We start from the raw sequence: 22236 nt of genomic DNA, 5'->3' as shown, positions 1-22236 counted from the left end.
ACCGACCATATCAATGAAGAGGGCTTTGCAGTCGGTCGGAAATTGGCTTAAAACCAAGGAGGAGGCGGGAAAGACTGTGTTTACCTGTCCCCCTTCCAGGCTATCAGGAAGGAGAGGGATTTGGTATAGCACAGGAGAATCTACGGGACTTTCTCTTCCCTCATCTGCTGAAGCGGACTTCTCGACCTTGGTGGATTCGGCAAGGAGACATGCACTTCCATCGGCCAAAACAAGCTGGACAATGTCAGAAATGGACCATCTCCTCAAGGGAATATTCCATGTCTTGGAAGTTTTTAACTTCCTAGATTGGTCCCTTGGGGCTTTGGCCAAGAAGACGCAAGACCCTCAGTTTTTGGAACCAGAAGTCTTGCATAGTGTTTTGGCATGTATGGATAAGGCAGTGCAGGACGGATCGGCTGAAGTGGCATCCCTGTTCGGGACAGGAGTATTGAAGAAGAGGTCTGTCTTTGGTTCATTTCTTACCAAAGCAGTCTCTCCAGTACAGAGGGCTTCTCTTTTATACGCCCCTCTGTCTAAACAGCTGTTTCCTTCTCAGTTGGTAAAGGACATTTCCCATACGCTGACTGAGAAGGCAACACAGGATTTGCTGGTACATTCAGCTAAGAAGCCTAGACCAGCTGCTTCTGTCTCGAAAAGGGAACCAAGACCTGCCCAACAGCCCTTTCGAGGTAGAACTTTTAGCCGAGCCCCAAGGAAGAGAGGAGGAGAGAAAAGAGGAAGATCTTCCATCGGAGTTCCGAGGAAGAACGCTAAATGAGGTTCCAGTCCTCCAAACACCAGTAGGGGCCAGACTTCTAGGATTCTCAGAAGCATGGACTTCAATGAAAGCAGATTCTTGGTCCCTGCAAGTTCTAAGGAAAGGATACTCATCCCCTTCAAGTTCTAAGGAAAGGATACCTCATCCCCCTTCAAGAACAGACCTCCATTGACGACGACACCGAGGGAGCTGTCAGCGAGATACAAAGACCCTGTAAAGAGAGAGACCCTTCTTGGGTTGGTGCAGCAAATGTTGGAGAAGGAGGCCATCGAGATAGTACAGGATCCGCACTCCCGGGGTTTTTACAATCGCCTATTTTTGGTGCCGAAGGCCTTGGGGGGGTGGAGGCCGGTCCTGGACGTGAGTGCATTGAATCGCTTCGTGGAGAAGACAAAGTTCTCCATGGAGATATCCAACTCGGTTCTCTCTGCTCTCCGTCCAGGAGATTGGATGATCTCCCTCGACCTACAAGATGCGTACTTTCACGTCCCCCTGCATCATTCGTCGAAGAAATATCTTCGGTTCATGGTACAGGGAAGGATTTATCAGTTCAGGGCTTTGTGTTTTGGCCTCTCGACGGCTCCTCAGGTGTTTACGGCGTTGATGAGGAACGTAGCAAGATGGCTGCATCTGAAGGGGGTGAGGATATCTCTTTACTTAGACGACTGGCTTATAAGAGCACAGACAAAACAAAAGTGCTTGGAGGACTTAGAGATAACTCTTCAATTGACCAGATCTCTCGGATTGCTCGTAAACCTTGAGAAATCTCACACGATCCCCAGTCAGACTATCGTCTATCTGGGGATTCAGATGGATTCTCGGGGTTTTCGAGCGTATCCATCCCAGGAAAGAATTTTGAAAGGGTTGGAAAAAATCTCGGTCTTCCTAGAGAAGGAACGAAGCTCAGCGAGGGAATGGCTCAGTCTTCAGGGCACCCTTTCCTCGCTGGAGCAGTTCATCTCTCTTGGGAGGCTGAATATGAGACCCTTGCAGTTCCATCTAAGAAGGAGTTGGAACAGAAGAAAAGGAGATCTTTTGGATACCTTTCCCATAGGAGAGAGTATCAAAAACCACTTACGATGGTGGTTAGAACCGCTGAGAAGGAACGAAGGAGTGTCCTTGTCCCTTCAGAACCCTCACCTAGTGTTGTTCTCAGACGCTTCGGACACGGGGTGGGTAGCAACACTAGGGACGAAGGAAGTGTCAGGCAGTTGGACAGAAGAACAGAAGGCCTGGCACATAAATGCAAAGGAACTCTTAGCAGTACACTTGGCACTGCAATTTTTCGAGAACGAGGTCAGAGGCGTAGTGGTCCAAGTCAACTCAGACAACACCACGGCTCTGGCTTATATAAAAAAACAAGGGGGGACACACTCTTTCTCCCTTTACCAACTAGCAAGGGATCTGTTGATATGGACAGACGAGGTTCGTTCAAGGAGGAAAGAACATAAGAGCAGACAGATTGAGCAGGAAGAACCAGGTCCTTCCAACAGAGTGGACCCTTCATTCGCAAGTCTGCCAGCAACTATGGTCTCTTTGGGGGAAGCCTCAAGTAGACCTATTTGCAACATTCCTATCCAGGAGGATGGAGAACTTTTGTTCATTGGGGGACGATCCCAGAGCCCTATCCATAGATGCCATGCTCATGGATTGGAAGGGCATAGACGCTTATGTGTTTCCCCCATTCAAGATGCTGGGGGAAGTAATGAGAAAGTTTGTGTCCTCGGAAGGAATGAGGATGACATTGATCGCTCCTTATTGGTTGGCAAGAGAATGGTTCACAGAGGTACAGGAATGGATAGTGGACTTCCCCAGATCTCTTCCCGAAAGGACAGATCTGCTCAAACAACCCCACTTGAGAGGTATCACAAGAATATCCACGCTCTCGCTCTGACTGCCTTTCGACTATCGAAAGATTGGTCAGAGCGAGAGGCTTTTCTCGCAAAGCGGCAAAAGCAATTGCTGGAGCAAGAAGGTCCTCAACTATGCGGATATACCAATCGAAGTGGGAAGTTTTCCGTAGATGGTGTAAGGCGAAGAAGCTGTCCTCCTCCGATACCTCTGTGACCGAAATCGCTGATTTTCTTTTGTTTTTATGAGAAGAATCTCATCTGGCAGTGTCAACCATTAAAGGTTATAGGAGCATGTTATCAGCTGTGTTCAGGAATAGGGGCCTGAACATAGAGAATGACAAAGATCTTCATGACTTAATTAGATCATTTGAAACTACAAAATTAAGAACTTCTCTCACCCCTAGTTGGAATCTGGATGTGGTTCTCAAATATCTTATGTTGGAGAGATTCGAACCTCCCGATAAAGCTACTTTCCGGGACTTAACTAGAAAATGTATTTTCTTAATAACTCTCGCCACTGCGAAAAGAGTGAGTGAGCTGCAAGCGCTTGACTCGAGAGTGGGTTTTAAGGATTCGGCTGTATTGTCCTTTAAGCCTTTATTTTTAGCTAAAAATGAAAACCCCTCGAGACCTTGGCCTAGGACTTTCGAAGTAAAAGGGCTTTCTCAATTAGTTGGGAATGAAATGGAAAGAACATTATGCCTGGTGAGAACTTTGAATTTTTACCTGCAGAAGAAGAAGCAGTTGCAGGGTTGCAATCAAAGTTTATGGTGTGCGGTTAAAGACCCTAAAAGAGCGATGTCAAAAAATGCCTTAGCATTTTTTGTTAGAAATATTATAACTGAAGCCCACATGAGTTGTGATAGTGAAGCATATAAGACCTTAAGGGTAAAAGCACACGAAGTATGTGCAGTCGCTACATCATTGTCGTTCAACAAGAACATGTCAATGAAGAACATCTTAGCGGCCACGTATTGGAGATGTAACTCAGTGTTTGCCTCACATTACTTGAAAGATGTGAGGGTAACATATGAGAGATGCTTCTCTCTAGGACCTTATGTATCAGCGGATACAGTGCTGGGGAAAGGAGAGAAGACTGATCCTTAATATTAATTTTTGTCCTTATATTTTATATAGTGTGATTTTAAAATTAGTTGGTGTTGAGTTTTTAGGTTGTTTGAAAGGTGTTTGGGGATAACGCCTTTCAATCATATATACTAATCCACGGTTAGGATCGGGTGATCGGGATCAATATTTTACTCCTTTATATGCCAAGAGGCATAGGTATATTGTCATGTAAGTGAATAAGACTCCAGTGACAATTGCCATTAGGTTCTGTTGAGTAAGTGGATAAGACCCCATTGACAGTCCTTTCAAGAGTTCTCAGCCATAGGGCACACCCTCGCTGAAGCTTTTGAGGCGAAGCAGACTTCTAAGCACAAGCTATGAAATCTTCCGCCTAAACAGGTAGGAACTAGGGTATTGTTAATTAACTTGTATTACCTACAACATATGTTGTTTACCTATCTGGTCAGTAATTAGCTGTCTCTTGCCCTCCGCCAAAGGTGCCAATCAGCTAAGTATATATCTGACAGGGAAGTTGAGTGTATGAAAATGATATTGTTATTGTACAATAAAGTTTCATACATACTTACCTGGCAGATATATACGATTGTATGGCCCACCCAACCTCCCCTCAGGAGACAGGTGAAAGAGAAAATCTGGCTCAAAATGGTAATAGTTCCTATTCCTGCCACCCAGCGGCAGGCGGCGGGATCACCTGACCTACCTGTAATGTGTGCCGCGAAATTTGAATTTTTGTCGGGGATGATGGAGTCTATAGCTAAGTATATATCTGCCAGGTAAGTATGTATGAAACTTTATTGTACAATAACAATATCATATTTGTTAGTATTTTTTGTAGAAACAGGCAGCGAATAGCCGAATATTCTGTGAATAATGGGGTATATGTTCCAGAGAGAAATCTGCGAATACGTGAGTCTGCGAATCCGGAGTCCGCGAATACAGGGGTTCACTGTAATCGGATACAGCACTATTAAGAATTTTTTATTTTTATAAGAAACTCCTATTTCTAATGCCTTTCCATATGCTTTATCTTTTCAGAAGTTATTGTTGCAGCAGAATATGTAAGTGTTGATCCTTACTTGAGGTACCGAGCAAGACAAATTGAGCTTGACACTGTCATGAATGGCACAGCAGTATCCCGGTGAGATAAGACTATTATATAAGATTATGTATATAGTGTATAGTATTTGAATTTGATATTACAACTTTTTAATCTGTAAATTTTGAATCCTGTAATGTACCTTGCCTCTTGTTATGAATAGTGTAATCTCTGCATCAGGGGGGAGGGTGATAGTGTGAAAATTAAAATAATTAATAGGATTTTTAGTTACTGGTTGGTTTGAGTGTAAATTGTTTTCCATACAGTTTTTCTATGTCGCTGGCCACCAAAGATGAATTGGAGTGTGTTGTCGACATTTTCGTTGCTGATTTTAATTTGGTTTTAAATTAATTGGTTTTTTGTAGTGTATATTATGGAAGATAGCAACAAGACTTAGGATTTTTCCATCCCTCGTTTGGCAAGGCCTCCATAATAAGGTGCTTAGATGGCTTCTGGAAGAACTCTTTTGACTCTAGACCCTTACTCTTCTATCTCTCAGACATTCTGGGCCTGCCAACTTGTTTCCATGTCATCAGTCTGACACAGAGTTTTATTCACTCATCAGAGATTGAGCATATGAGTGTAATCGATCTGCTCATTCTAGATTGTTGTTACCTGTGTCACTGTGCCATGATTGTTGTCATGTTTGAATTCTTGTTCTCTTCTGGCATCCCGTCTCAAACTCCATACAGGAGTTCTTAGACCTCGCTTGCAATGGCATTTTTCATGGACATCCTGGGTTCCTTCCTGGTTTCCTGTAGTAATTACAAAATTCATATGTGAGTATTTTAAAGAAATACAATAATCTTTCCATTTCACTTAAATAAGGATAGTCTCTCTCTCTCTCTCTCTCTCTCTCTCTCTCTCTCTCTCTCTCTCTCTCTCTCTCTCTCTCTCTCTCTCTCTCTCTCTCTCTCTCTCTCTTGACTGGGAGTGTTAGAAGTACGTATGTAGTAGTATATATCTTGAAGGGTACTAATGTTTAAGATGACTTTGAAATTATATTAATAATATAATCTCAAAGATTAATACAGTAAAAATAAGATGATAATTTAAAGTAAATTTGATGTAGGATGTTATTTAAAGTATACATTTGGTCTCTCTCTCTCTCTCTCTCTCTCTCTCTCTCTCTCTCTCTCTCTCTCTCTCATATGTTACTATTTTCAAAATAATTCATAAATTATTTCACTTGACGGTGGTCAAACAATCCTGTTGCCATTCAGTGCTCTCTCTCTCTCTCTCTCTCTCTCTCTCTCTCTCTCTCTCTCTCTCTCTCTCTCTCTCTCTCTCTCTCTAAGATAACTTTGAAATTTTATTAATAACATCAATGGTATATTTGATGTAGGATGAGACTTTAAGTATACATTTGGTATTTGAACTTTCAAGATAGGCAGTTATCAGCATTTATAGAGGAGAGTTCTAACAATTTGTGGGTTCGAGCTATTTGTGGGGGAGGGGGTTTTGGGTATGCATACTATGCGGATACAGGTGAGACCACTGTACTTACAATGTTGTAAATGCCATTTATTACCATAACTATCTGCAATTTTCTGTTAGAAGCAAGCAGCCAGGAACGGAACCCCTGCCATTATCTGAACACAGTATGAAAAAATACGGTGATAAGTGAACAAACAGCGTTGTTTTACAAAATAAGTGAATTACGTAGTGATAATTTAAGAGATATGGTCCATAGAAAAAATAAGTGAATTGGTGAAAGTTCCTGCAGGAAAGCAAAAGATATGTTCCACAAAAATCTGTGACAAAATGAAGCGCTGAAAAGTGAAGCATGAAAAAGTGGGGTAACACTGTATGAAAGTTAGCTTTTAGCCAATTAATAGGCCTAGGAGCAAGCGTTCAGAGGTTAAGTGTGAGTCATTATAGATTCAACCAGGCTTACTAAACTTGTGGCTCATGGAATTTGGTAAAATTCGGTACGTCCAAACTATAAATAATATACGCTTCTGGTTAGTGTTAATATGTTGGCAAATGATTGAATTATTTCCTAAATTAATCAGAACATCTTTATGAGGCTTAGAAAAAATAGAAACGATGTGATGACTTTGGAATTTTTTAAGAAAAATTGTAGAAATTTTTTGGAAATAATCATGAAAAATATAATAATTAGGTTTGGGGAGTTTGTTTTATACCTAAATTCTGGAGAAATGTTTGATCTTTCACTTGGAAGCAATAATTTTGCTAGAAATGTGTTTGCTAATGAGCTGTAATTGATTAAAAAATGCTAATTTTTTACAGTGTGCAATTTTCAGATTTTCCTACTTACTTATGTTGACGTTTTGTATCGTAACTAAGTAAGCTAGCAGCGTCGGATTTGCGTTTTCTTCAAGATTCATCATCTGTCAACCTAATGGTGTCAACTATGTTTTCTATGATTGACACGTTTTTCCCGAAAATAACTTACATATGAGTGCATCATCTGTGCACTTATGGAGAAAATTTATTGATGCGCTATATATACTTCATCAGATCATGAGAGGGTTTGTATTTCCTACAATTAGTAACCACTTGCTACTTTATGCAAAACACTGGAATAAAAATAACTTTGAGTATTGACATAAACAATTGAATCAAGAAGCAGCTGTTTGCTGATGTTAATTACCATAACTAACATATTTATGAAAAGTTGTGTTACACTTCTTGACTTGCTAGAAACTTGCTTATTTTCAATGTAATTCCTTAAATAGAAATGTTTTTATTCATCCTTCATGCAGTGGAGGTGTTTATAAAGTATGGCAATAAAATTAAGGAGCAGGTTGTAGCTGTGACTAAAAAAACAAATAGCAGACTGCAAAATGCTTTGGAGGTAAAAGCATCTGAAACTGGCAAAATCATATGTACTTCATTTAATGTACTGCATTGATAATTGAAGAGGTAGTTGTAATTTTTAAACCCAGCTTTGATAATTTACAAAAGAAATTTATCTCTGTATTAAGTTTCATTTTAAGTTTCATTCAGCAACAAATGATGTGATATCGGTAATACGCTGTCAGCTTATGATTTGAAGAGTGTAAACAGAACCAGAGTGCAAATGCATATGATTGCTTTTTTATATTCTGTAATATGATATGACAATAATATATGTAATATAATTAAATTGGTTAGTGTAAAATTTTCAACTATTATTTCGCTTTTGCAAATAGTATCTTGTCAGTGTAACAACCTATCCAGGGCAAGAGTCTATCTCCTTATGATGATGCGCAATCCGCCATTAAAAAAGTTCGTTTTTTAGAATTTCAGTCGAAGAATTGTGAACCTGTACAAACACTACCCAACTTTTGAACGTGTTACATTCCGAACGGGTGTTCATATCTTGGTTTGCTTGTAAAGTTTTGCTCTGGGCACCAATTCTGTGAGTAAGAATTTTTGTAAAGGACATGAAGAAGAAGAAGAACATGCTCCTTGAACCCCTTTCCCTGATCACCCCTAATATTCTTGTGGTTAACTACCATGTATTCTTCTTCCAAAAAATTTTTTTTTCTTACTCTTAGAATATTCCTACTTAGTTCTATCTTCCAGATTTAACTTGGTCTATGATGAATACCTATTTTCTATACTTTCCATTTTCTGTATTTAGTATGCATTTTTTTAAATCATGCAGTATATAAGGACTACTTTTGATGTTAAAAAGGTAAAACGAACACTAAATTTTGAATGTTGCTTTAATCTAAATTTTATTTTTAAGTTTGCTTCCATTTAAATCCTCAATTGCAGCCTTTCAAAAAGATTTGGTAAGACTGGTTTCATAGTTGAACTCAAGGCATCTTATGATACAAGCTTAACTAACCTAGGAACAGTCCTCATTTTTTTTTTTACATCCCCATTCTGTCCTCCTTGGTGCCAAATGGGGAAAAATCCTCTGGATGTCCAGTACTGTTTCTCTGGGTAAGGACTACAGACCTATTTTGAGATAGGTAAGAGCCTTCATTCATATCTAGTACTGTCTTTGCTCTGCTGGCCCAGGCACAAGGCCTTTTATCCTACTTTCATCAGAGTGGGAGTGGTATCCCTTGCAAGGATTCTTCAATATCTTTCAGAGGTCTTGTAGCCAATGAATTAGCTCTCTCCTGGCAACAGTAGCAGTAGATAGATACAAATCAGTAGGTAAGAAGAGTTATTTCTGGTGGAATTTTATTTTCCCGGGGCTTATAATTATTTATCCCTGCACCTTTTTCCCACCACCTTTCATTCCTAGTGTGAATTGGATATTGTATGTAATAGAGAGGGAAGATTAATTTCAGAAACAAAATTATCAGAAAATTAATTTTTTTTATATACCTCGCTATTATGTATTGCCCCACCTCCCCATTCATGTGGACAGAAAAAAATTGATTGGAAAACATTGTAGCTTGAATCACCAGAAAAGGGTAGGATTCAAGCTAATTCACAAAAAATGCAGCTATCATAATATACAGGTTTGTACATATGTGAATACAGTTATAATAGACAGGTATGTATTAGAAAATACTGATAAAAATTCATTTATTTATAAAAATGTTTATGATATATTTTCTATTTTTTTTTTTATTGTCAGGGTCATTGAAAGCAAGAACAGTGAGTGGCCTGAAGGTTCGTATCTAGTTCATAATGCTGGATGGCGCACACATGCTTTAATAAAGAAAGAGAATTTGGAAAGTTCATCTTATTTTGGTGGATGTATCCGGCTTCCTGACTATCAAGGCCTACCTCGAAGCTTAAGTTTAGGGGCTTTAGGAATGCCTGGGTAAGTAATAAAACCTTGTTTACCCTTATTAATCACATTATTAATATTATGTACTTTCTCATGGCTTCAGGTTGTCAAGGTAGGGCCTTAGGAAGTCAGTAGACTTAGATAAATGCTTTATTTATTGATTCAGTAAAATTATCAAGTAAGTGAGGACGGTATTAGTTTTATCATTTCAAGGTTCATAATTTTATCATCCTATTTTTCATAACAATCTTTAGTGCTGTACTATGGAACCTTTACTACTAACCATTTGCTTCCTGAAAATTTAGACAGGCAATTATGAAAGCTGTATGTTGGTGTTATTTGACATCATGCTTTGTTACAAGAGATATGCTTTAGAAATTAAGAGAGATTATGAGATTTCTATAATTATAGAGAGAAATTTGAGTGACTTAGTCATCTGACTGTTCTTTTTCCCCTCTGAATAATTTTATCCAAAAAGACATTAACCCTTAAATGCCGATTGGATGTATTTAACATCAATGAAAATTGTCTATTGGGTGCCGAATTGACGTATGAAATGTCGAAGCAAAAAAGTTTTTTTTAAAATTCATTGTAAAATAGTTATAGGCCTACTGGGCGAAAAATTTTGAATCACGCACCTTGAGGGATGCTCAGAGTTCATGGATCAAGCTGTTGTTTTGTTTACAATCGTTACCCAGGCGCGCAAGCGCGAATTTCTTTCTTCTCGCACTAACTAAAAAACATCAGCAACACATCTCGGAAATTATTTCGTCACTTTGACATAATTTTTGCACCATTTTATATTAGCCGTTACATAGAGTTTTATATATGAAAATGTGTGCAATTTCATGTAGAATACAACCAAAAACAACCCATGGTTGTAGCTTTTATCAATTTTGAAATATTTTCATATAAATAACGATAAGTGCCAAAATTTCAACCTTCGGTCAACTTTGACTCTACCAAAATGGTAGAAAAACTCAATTGTAAGCTAAAATTCTTATATTCTAGTAATATTCAATCATTTACCTTCATTTTGCAACAAATTGGAAGTCTCTAGCACAATATTTCGATTTATGGTGAATATATGAAAAAAACTTTTTCCTTACATCCGCGTGTTAACTTCCGAAAAAATCTGAAATTTTTTCGTCATGATTGTCGTAATGTTTGCTTCATTTTACATTAGCCGTTACATAAAGTTTTATATATGAAAATGTGTGCAATTTCATGTAGAATACAACGAAAAACAGTCTGGGGTTGTAGCTTTTATCAGTTTTGAAATATTTTCATATAAATAATGATAAGTGCCAAAATATCAACCTTTGATCAACTTTGACTTGACCGAAATGGTAGAAAAATGCAATTGTAAGCAAAAACTCTTACATTCTAGTAATATTCAATCATTTACCTTCATTTTGCAAGAAATTGGAAGTCTCGAGCACAATATTTCAATTTATGGTGAATTTATGAAAAAAACTTTCCTTACGTCCGCGCGGTAACTTCCGAAAAAATCAGGAATTTTTTCGTCCGATTGTCGTAATGTTTGCACAGTTTAATATTAGCCGTTACATAGAGTTTTATATTTGAAAATGTGCGCCATTTCATGTAGAATACCACGAAAAACCACACCTGGTTGTAGCTTTTATCAGTTTTGAAATATTTTCATATAAAAAACGATAAGTGCCAAAATTTCAACCTTCGGTCAACTTTAACTCGACCGAAATGGTCGAAAAATGCAATTGTAAGCTAAAACTATTACATTCTAGTAATATTCAATCATTTACCTTTATTATGCAACAAATTTGAAGTCTCTAGTACAATATTTCAATTTATGGTGAATTTTTGAAAAAAACTTTTTCCTTACGTCCACGCTGTAACTCTTCCGAAAAAATCTGAAATATTTTCATCCGATTGTTGTAATGTTTGCAGAGTTTTATATTAGCCGTTACATAAAGTTTTATGTATGAAAATGTGTGCAATTTTATGTAGAATACAACAAAAAACAACAAATAGTTGTAGCTTTTATCAGTCTTGAAATATTTTTCATATAAATAACGATAAATAGAAAAAATTCGACCTTCGGTCAACTTTAACTCAACTGTCTAGTAATATTCAATCAATTACCTTCATTTTGCAAGAAACAGGAAGTCTGTAGCACAGTATTTTGATTTATGGTGAATTTTTTAATACAACTTTTTTTAACGTACGCAAGTTACGAATTCATGCATCAAATTGTGATAATATTTTCTCTGTGTTGCTTTGATCGTTTTACAATTTGCTATATACCAAAATCATTGCAATTTAGTGTACAGTACAACAAAAAATAATTAATTCATTAGCTTTAACCGTTTTGTTCAGCACGATTTGTATTCAATTATATATGAAATTTTTTTTTTGCGCTATCATATATTCCAATATTTATATATGATAATGATATTTTTTTTCATTTCTGATGGTTGCTTACTAAACTTCAGGCAATGACAAAATAAGGAGCCAAAAATGAACTCTTAAATCTTGAAAATTACTCGTGCTGTGATTTTTTGAAAAAAACTTTTTTCTGCTTCGGCACTCACTCGCTGGCATACGGGAGACACTTTTGGAAATACTGACTTAGCGTTTAATGGTTAAGAAAAAGGTTAAGAAAAAGAATAAATATCTTGATGCCTTTTTTTTTTATACATTATCTATCTATTTTTTGAGGAGGTATGTATAGTTTAAGTAGGAATACTTCTTTTTCCTTGATCCTGGCATTCTGACTTGTCACATTCCTGTTCATAGTGATGGATTGGAGATGTAGAATCTGTTGTCTAATGAAATGTACTCCACTGGGTTCTAAATAAACCTGGTGATTGTTAACTTTTTGCAAGTTTCCAGAGGATGGCATTACCCTAAACAGGTCAGGTGATGGGAGTATCTAAAAGTAACTTAAAACATATGAAATGCATCATCAAAATGAATATTAACCTGTTAAGCGTCCGCCCCTGGATGAGCTCGCTGCTAACGTACCATCACGCTTTTTTTGTAATCAGCGATCATAGCACTGATGATAGTTTTTCAAAGTTAATATTGATTTTTATGCTTATTATTCATACTGTAATTAAGTGTAGGAAATTCTCTCTCTCTCTCTCTCTCTCTCTCTCTCTCTCTCTCTCTCTCTCTCTCTCTCTCTCTCTCTCTGAGTCCAGTCACTCGGCAAAGAAAAGTCATCTTCACTCCCGCTATTGGAAGAAAAGTTTGTATCATCACTGGAGGATTCAGAACTAGAGCTCTCATCATCAAATAGGTTATCAATATCAGACTCCTCATCTAGTATTTGATTGATCTCACCTGAAGAAATACGCCTCCTCTTTGGGACATTCATTGTGAAAGACGCCAAATCCAATTTGTCTCGATAAATGCCCGAAGCGTATTGAAAGAAAATCAGCAGGGACAGGCAGTTTTCTAGCATAAGCAACCACCAGGAAAGAGTTGCCAGGCTGGAAATAAGTTTCCTGTGTGCTGAGAGTGTTACCAAATGATGTTCCTACACTTTCTATACGAGTAAACGTATTATTACGGGGCTGACGGCTTGACAAGCACAGTTAAAGTCTTGAACGTAATATCCCGTTGAAGGCGCTACCGAGTAGATCGCGGTAAACGTATTATTACGTGGGTGACGCTTAACAGGTTAAAGAGGGTCATTTTGGCAAAGGTTTAATGCAAGGAGAGGAAGTAGGGCAGCCTCAATTACCCAAAGAAGTTGCTGGGTATTCTCTTGAGATGGTTGGATGTCACTGAGTAGTACATGTAATAAGATTTGGTTTTCTCTAACATTAAACCACGGCCTGTTTAAATTGTGAATAATTATTTTCCACGCAGGTAACTTAAAAAATAGTCATTTACCATTTCATGATTGATAGACTGGAAATTCTCACTATGGTTTTATGCATGATATATAAAACTGTTATTGATGTCAATTTTACAGTCTTGAGACAAATAACCTATTCATACGGGAAACCAAGGTATATTATAAACTCAGTTTTTTAGTTAATTTGTAGGTCAATTTTGTAAATGAAAAGGGTTTTGTAAGAATGAATGTGAATAGCAGTTAGAGTATTATAAAGTAGTTTACAAGAACTTTGAGTCTGGATTTCTGGATTCTTGAGGCCTTACCCAAAGAATTTTTTATTGAAAGGAGAAAGTTAGATCAAGCCAAAGTTGGAGTAGTTGTGCAATTGGTAGGAAGGCACTAAAGGAAGCAAATGAGGATTAAAAGACAAAAAGCACTGCAGCTGGAGCATGAAGGGATACTTTAAAGAACCTTTAGTACCATCTACCATGTGCTGTTTAAGGCACAATTTAATTTTTCTCAATTTTCTCTTCTTTGTGATGGAAAAGTAGTAATGTCCATAAACTGGAAAGAAGTCAATTACAATCTCAGACACAATACATAGTTATATTTTTTATATAAAACTTACTAATTAATTACATAGTTGTTAGTTTCACTTTCACGTCAGCTTGGATTCAAATTTCACAGTTGCAATTCAATGTTCTCTGTAGGTGACTATTCCCATCCACTAATGTTCTCGTTAGCAGACAACCTCATTCTCTTTATGCTATGCCTGATGTAAACATCGGGTAGCAGCTTTGTTCATTTTGTGCTGGCAATTTAAGTGAACTTTAGTGAAGAGAAATTAATTCATACTGTATACAGTCAACCCCCCGTATTTGTGTTCTCAAGATTTGCAGACTCGCTTATCCGTGGATTTTTCTGTGAGACCTATCTAAAATTATTCGTGGGAGGACTCGCTCATTCGGACATTTATCTGTTGATAAATATTCACTAATTAGTGTATTTTGATTTTATTTTTATGACTAAATACAGTTTTATGATACAAAAATAATTTAATAATTTTTAAATCTTAGAATTGATTAATAATTCTCTTTCTCTCTCTCTCTCTCTCTCTCTCTCTCTCTCTCTCTCCTCTCTCTCTCTCGTCTTCCTCTCTCTCTCTCTCTCTCGCTCTCTCTCTCTCTCTCTCTCTCTCTCTCTCTCTCTCTCTCTGAGATGTATATTTTTTGTATGATAAATAAATGATGTACTAATTTTCAAATATGTAATATTAATGTAAACAGCAATAATATCAATTCATTAAAGAAAATACTATGGTGAATTAGTCAGATTTTAGTTTATGAATTAAAAAATTATGTAAGATTGAAGGAAATTCTATCTTTTAGCATAGAGACTTAGAGAGAGGGGTGAGGGAGGAGCTGTCTCAAATGCCAAGGAACCCTGACAGCAAGGGTAGGGGAGTGTTGGATCCTAGTGAGTTTAAGGGGGCCGGCCGGGACCCTTATACGTATATGGGGTTATAGGGCGAAAATGGCAGTCATGAAAATATTCATGGAGCTTCATATGACAATTGAGAATACGTATACGAAATATTTAATAAAAATTCCTCTTACTTTCGTAGTTGCAGCGTAATTAGTAAACTTAACTCAATAAGCCGAAAACGTTGATCCGTACAAGAAAATGCAACATTTCTTCTGTTATCGTAAATTTTGATAATTATTGTCACGGAAATTATGATTAATGGCATCTGTAGAGATTCCATGCTGGAAGTCAGTCAGCTACCAAGTACCAACACGATTCAGTGCGAGCACAACCCCAAGTAGTCTACACGTTCGAGTTTCACCTCTGACATTCCCTTGCTTTTACGAATGTTTATCTTTGTTTCGGCAAGAATTTCATCATACCAATGAGGAAAAGACAAGCAAAACATCTCACTAACATACAGACAAAGAAAATTCGCTCTAATATGATTACAGCATATCATAATATATGCGATATTAGCGTAGTTAGTGAGTGAAGAGAGAGAGGGAAGGTTGCATAGTAACGCCCCAATCTTCCATGACGTACACGTCACACTGTATCCCAGGCTACGATCTTTGAGCAAAGGGATCTTCATTTATGATAAATAACATAGTTTTGGTTTATTTATACCCAAAAAGGAATATGAAATTCATAATAATCATGATTTATTAACATTGTCTTTGTAAAAAGAGAGTACACCTTCGAGTTTCACCTCTGACATTCTCTTGCATTTATGTTTGTTTATCTTAGTTTCGGCCAGAATTTCATCATGCCAAAGAGGAAAATACAAAGAAAACATCTCGCCAAACATACAGAAGAAGGAAATTCGCTGAATTAAGCCGAGTTAGTGAAGGAGAGAGAGAGAGTTGCGTAGGAAGGAGTGCCCTGTCTTGCCAGACGCAGTGCCCCAGGCTACGATATATGAGCAAAGGGATCATCATTTATGAATAAATTATGATAAATAACATAGTTTTGATTTATTAATACACAAAAAAGAAATATACATTCATAATAATCATTATTTATTAACATTGTCTTAATAAAAATATGAAGGAAAACTTTGAACCCCCGTATCTCAAAACTGTACTTATTGACCTTCAAAGTCTATCTTCACTTATTTTTAAAGCTATAACATTGAAATTTGGTATATAACTCAGAAAGACATTATAGAACAATCAAATCAAGCCCTTTTTTCCATTTTTGTTTTGTCTTTTTTTTTTTAATTTTTTTCCTGATTTATAGGGTTTATTTTTTACCATAATGAAAAATTCATATCTAGCAAAAAATTGACTTAGAAAAAAACTCCTCATTCAATTGGAGGTCTACATCAGGTCTATATATGGTAGTAATCCCAGGTCTTAATATTAACCCTTAAATGCCGAAGGGGTATAATAAAAATCATCTCCCGTATGCCGAGGGGGTCTCGGAGTGAGTGCCGAAGCGGAAAAATATTTTTTTCAAAAAATCACAGCGCGCTTAGTTTTCATGATTAAGAGTTAATTTTTTACTCCTTTTTTTGTCATTGCCTGAAGTTTAGTATGCAACCATCAGAAATGAAAAAAATATCATTATCATATATAAATAATGCGATATATGATAGCGTGAAAACAAAATTTCATATATAATTGTATTCAAATCGCGCTGTGAGCAAAACGGTTAAAGCTAACGAGTTAATTTTTTTGTTTTATTGTACACTAAATTGCGATCATTTTGGTATATAACACGTTGTAAAACGATCAAAGCAACACAGAGAAAATATTATCACAAAATAATGCATGAATTCGTAACTTGCGGACGTAAACAAATGTTTTTTTTAAAAATTCACCATAAATCTAAATATTGTTCTAGAGATTTCCAATTTGTTTGAAAATGAAGATAAATGATTGAATATTACTATACTGTAAGAGTTTTAGCTTACAATTGCAGTTTTCGACCATTTTGGATGAGTTAAAGTTGACTGAATGTCGAATTTTTTTATATACAGTAGTACCTCGAGATACGAAATTAATCCGTTCTGAGGCGCCCTTCGTATCATGAGGTTTTCGTATCTTGGACCACATTTTACATGTAAAATGGCTAATCCGTTCCAAGCCCTCAAAAACACCCCAGTAAATTTCATAATAAAGCTAAATTGACCTATAAACAATGAAATACTACAACAATTTGGACCATTCAATACCTAAATTAATAAAAAAAAAATGCAAAATATAACCTGTAAATAAAGTGTATATTACTGTACATGGTAACAAGAAATATACTGTACATAAAATGTGGAAGCTTACCTTTCGAGTGAGGCTACGTACATACGTAACTATCCAAGGAAGATTGCTTCTGCCTACTTTTCACAATGTTCCTGTGTGACCCTTGTTGGGGGGGGGGGGGGTTGTCTTCTACAAATTATTGCACTTTATGAAAAGCAGCTTTAATTTCTGCCGTTTTTTTTCTTTTGTACATATGTACGTATGTACACTTTAAAAAATATACGTACACAATTCCTGTGTGAGCCTTTTCGGGGGGTCTTCTACAAATGATTGCACGTTATGAAAAGGGCTTTAATTTCTGCCATTTTTTTCTTTTTTTGATTTTTAATTTTTTTTTTTTTTTTTTTTTTTGTTTTTTTTTTTTTTTTTTTTTTTTTTTTCTTTACGTTAGGGTTTTTTTTTTTTTTTTTTTTTTTTTTTTTTTTTTTTTTTTTTTTTTTTTTTTTTTTTTTTTTTTTTTTTTTTTTTTTTTTTTTTTTTTTTTTTTTTTTTTTTTTTTTTTTTTTTTTTTTTACAGAATTTCAACTTTCTGTTTTTTATCACTTGGTTCTTTCTTTGCACCTCATGACTCTGTTGGCCCTGGTGTCCATCAAAACCCTGTTCAACCAAATGCTCTCTCTGCAACTGATTGGGGTACTGAATGTTCGGCTGCTGACCCTCAACATAAACTGAAGTGCCTTGATTATACGTACTGGTATGCATGTTGTAAATGATTGGTCTACACCCTCTGTTCAGCAGGGAGTGGATATTCTACCAACCTTGCAGTTTCCAGTTATCCCATGAGAGAGACCTTGATCACTTATCCCATGTGAGAGATCTTGGTCACTTTTTTTTATTAAATAACGTACACATTGACGATCCCGAAAACAAATACCGCGTGTGTACTATAACAATGCTGGTACCGAGACGCCGAAGCACGCCACCACGTATACATAGTAGATGCATGATGGGAGGGACGCTGGCCAATAGGAGAGAAGGATTTCATGGCCGCGACTAGCATCAGGAACCAATGGGAGAGCTGGAGGATGGTGGCAAGTCTACTAGTACTAAGATCGCGGCGCGATTTTCAAAATTGTTATCCGGGTGGATCTCGGATTTTCAGAAACCTTTCGTATCTTGGAAACTTTTCATATGTAGAGCCGTTAAATTTTTTGTATTGGCTTTCGTATCTCGAGTTTTTCGTAAGTTGAGCCTATTGTATCTCGAGGTACTACTGTATTTTTTTCATATGCAAATATTTCAAAAATGAGAAAAGCTACAACCTTAAATTATTTTTTGTTGTATTCTACAAAAAATTATGCACATTTTCATATGTAAAACTCTATGAAACCCCTAATATGAAACAGAGCAAATATTCTGAGAATGGAATGTACGCATTTCGGAGATTTGCGGTGGAGAATCCGCCCGTGGAGGGAAGGAAAGTTTTTTTTTTTTTTTTTTAATTCACCATAAAAGGGATTTTGACGAAGGAAAAATCTATTTCTGGGCGAGGGTTTGTGTCGCCCAGTGAAATAATCCTTAAGTTCATTATTTCTAAGGTAAATGAAGCTAACATATACCAGAGAAAAATAAATTCAGGAAAATGTCAGTATAACTGACTCGCTCACCCTAAATAAAAGAGGGCGTTGGTATGGTATCTGGGGCGAGTGAGACCACTACCACAAACCTCTTGCCATTTAGAATTCTACACCAAAATCCCCTTCCTGAGAGAGCCGATCCATAGGCAGGGACGGCAACTACTACTACTACGCCCCGCACCACGCCGACTGCCGCGCCTCTGGTGGTCATCCATGTCGTTAGATGCCAATCTTGGGCTGCAGGGCGGGACACAGGGGGGGATTTCACTGGGCGACACGAACCCTCGCCCAGAAATAGATTTTTCCTTCGTCAAAATCCCTTTTCTGGGCTCAGTTCGTGTCGCTGCATGAAATAGTACCAGAGAAATAATTGAGAACTTACAAGTTATCATACAAAAAAGTTAACTTAACATAAATAGAGTGGACTTACATTTAACTTAAAATTAAACTTATATTAGTATTGATAACTTATCTAGGATAGTGAGTTAAAAGGCTATATGTGGACACTTCATAATTTACAATAATGTTGTGGGTGCCCCTAGCAAAAAAATAAGGGACACACCACCATAATCATAATCATAAGCAGCTAAGGCTAAAGGACTATATGGAGCATAACGGTAGGTTAAGTGAAATATTAGTTGAGGCAGGTAGAAAGGAGATCTGGATCTTCAACTACGACTACTGTGCAGTGTCAGGGGAAACTATGTTTCCCGCTGCCACTGCTGGAAATTTTAAAGATTCCAAGGACTTTAGATAGTGACGCTTAAAAACTGTTGGCGATTTCCAGCCAGTATATTTCTTTAAATCGTCAAAATTCATATGTTGGAAATAATTAATAAAGGTGGCTACTGCCCTGATATCATGGGCTTTTGGGAATGATTCAGGATTTGCTTGTTTAATGAAGTAAAGGATCTGCTGCCTGATACCATTTACTGATATAGTGCCACCTTTTTCCCTCATAAAGAGAGGACCCGAGGATCTAGAGGATGTCCTAGACAGAAAGGCTCGTAAGGTCATCACTGGACAAAGAGAAGGGTCTTGGGGGAGAGGGACGACTTTCCAAGGGGCCCATATTGCTAAAGGATCCTCAATTTTTGCTAGAAAACTACGATCCGGGGAAAGCAAAACTTCTCCTGAAGGGAGGAATTCTACGTACTCCGCATCTCTGGATAGAGCCGACAGTTCTGAGATTCTGGCCCCTGAGGCCAAACTTAGCAAGAATAGCGTCTTTCTTAGTAGCATTATGAAAGAACAAGAAGAGTTGTCAGTGTCTGAAGCCAGTTTGAGGACATCATTCAAAAACCATGATACTGAACTAGGCCTTTCAGAAGGTCTAAGTCTAGCACAAGCTTTGGGAATAGACGTAAAGTAAGAATCTGTCAAGTCTATTTGAAAACCCAGCTGAAAGATTTTCTTTAAAGCTGATTTATTAGTGGTAATTGTGCTAGCTGCTAATCCTTTTTCGAATAAGGATCTGAAGAAGGATATAGCTGAATTTACTGTCATGGTTGTGGTGTTTGTCTCCTTCAGGAAAGATGCTAACTTCTTAACAGCAGCATCATACTGTCTCAAAGTTGATTCCCTCTTATCTGATTCTAGGAAAAGAATATTCTGGGGATCGATATCTGCATCTTTTTTAGTCGCAAACTTCATGAAGTCCATAAAGTTAGGGTTTTGAGAATTCCTGAGGAAGCGAACACAGTCCTCATTTGTACTGACTGAGATAGTTTGGGATTGGGAATCCGTCGAGGTCGAAGACCCAATTCCAGAAGCAGAGGGTACCAGTTGCTCCTTGGCCAGTTGGGGGCTACTAGAGCTACTTGTCCCTTGAAAGTCCTGAGTTTGTTTAGTACTTTCAATAGAAGATTCACTGGAGGAAAGATGTATATCTTCCTCCACTGATTCCAATCTATGGATAAGGCATCTGTGGCATATGCCAGAGGGTCCAGGTTGGGGGCCACATAGCAAGGAAGCTTGTGGTTCTCTTGGGAGGCGAAAAGATCTACTTGGAGACCCGGGACACTCCGGCGTATCCACTGGAACGACTTGTTGTCCAGGGACCACTCTGATTCTAGAGGAACTGATCGAGACAGGGCGTCTGCTATCACGTTCCTTACTCCCGCCAGGTGGGTGGAGGATAGATGCCATTTGTACTTGTTCGCTAGAGAGAAAATGGCTATCATGACATGGTTCACATGTTTTAATTTGGATCCTCCTCTGTTGATGCAGTGTACAACTACTGCGCTGTCCAATACCAGTTTTATATGAGAATTCTTTGGTGGAAGGAGCCTCTTCAGAGTGAGAAAAACTGCCATAGCTTCCAATACGTTTATGTGGAGCTGGCGGAACTGATGTGACCAAGTTCCCTGAACTTTTTTGAACTGAGAATATCCTCCCCACCCGCTTAGCGAGGCGTCTGTGTGGATAGTTAACGCTGGAGGAGGATATTGAAGAGGAACTGACTTGGACAGGTTCTTTGTCTTCGCCCATGGACGTAGATGATTGCGAAGGATTTGCGGGATTACTGACAACTTGTCTTGAGATTTGACATTTGCTCTTGAGCGCCAAACTCAATTTATGTCTTTCAGTCTTGCTTTCAGTAGGACGTCCGTCACTGAAGCAAACTGGAGAGAACCTAGGATCCTTTCCTGGTTTCTCCTTGATGCCTGTTTGTTTTTTAGGAATTGCGTTACTGACTTGGCTATTTCTTTCCTTTTGACTGCCGGAATTGACAGATTGTGGGAGGATAAGTCCCATTGAATGCCTAGCCACTGAAAACGAGACTCCGGAGTGAGTCTGGACTTCGTTCTGTTTATTTGGAACCCTAGGTGTTCCAGGAATTGAATTACCTTGTTTGTGGCTTTGAGGCATTCCTCGACGGTTGATGCCCAAATCAGCCAATCGTCGAGGTACGCTACTACCATTATCCCTTGTGATCTCAGTTGTTGTACTACTACTTCCGCTATTTTCGTGAATACCCTGGGGGCTACATTCAGCCCGAAGGGCATCACTTTGAAAGAGAATGCCTGGTCTCCCAGCTTGAAGCCTAGGTATGGGCGAAAGTGTCTCGCGATTGGGATATGATAGTATGCGTCTGTAAGATCGATAGAGGTGGTGACGGCCCCACGGGGAAGTAAGGTCCGTACCTGTGAGATGGTCAGCATTTTGAACTTGTTGCAGCGAATGAATAAGTTTAGCTGGGACAAGTCTAAGATTATTCTTCTTTTTGATGAGCCTTTCTTTGGCACGCTGAATAAGCGTCCTTGAAACTTTAAATGCTTGACTCTCGATACTACTCCTTTCTGAAGGAGCTCCTCTGCGTAATCTGCCAATTCCTTTGATGGTAGCTGAAGGAATGACTTGGATGGAAGGGGACATTTGATCCAACTCCAACCCAGCCCCTTGGACACAATGCTCTGTGCCCATTTGCTGAACCCCCATCTGTGCCAGAAGAGGAACAGCCTCCCTCCTACCCGGGAGATCTCACTGCTGTTGTGTGGGATGAGCTCCGCGTCCTCCACAGA

At 37.9% G+C, this 22236-nt stretch overlaps 1 protein-coding gene across 6 annotated transcripts in view; it reads left to right on the top strand.

The window, feature by feature from the left end:
- The window catches only part of LOC135225729 (prostaglandin reductase 1-like), a 394759-nt gene that overhangs the window by 133505 nt on the left and 239018 nt on the right, over nt 1–22236 (top strand). For all 6 annotated transcript variants that reach the window (XR_010317076.1, XR_010317074.1, XR_010317073.1 and 3 more), the window contains 2 exons: nt 4756–4858; nt 9366–9554. Coding sequence is in view for 2 of the 6 variants with exons in the window: in XM_064265110.1 (XP_064121180.1) it covers nt 4756–4858; nt 9366–9554 (292 nt within the window). In the remaining 4 variants the exon portion in view is untranslated. The remainder of the gene's footprint in view (nt 1–4755; nt 4859–9365; nt 9555–22236) is intronic.

This window comes from Macrobrachium nipponense, chromosome 13 (assembly GCF_015104395.2).
Source record: "Macrobrachium nipponense isolate FS-2020 chromosome 13, ASM1510439v2, whole genome shotgun sequence".
Taxonomy (NCBI): domain Eukaryota; kingdom Metazoa; phylum Arthropoda; class Malacostraca; order Decapoda; family Palaemonidae; genus Macrobrachium; species Macrobrachium nipponense.
The sequence above is the reverse complement of the archived record's forward strand: the minus strand, read 5'-3'. Positions and strand labels throughout refer to the sequence as shown.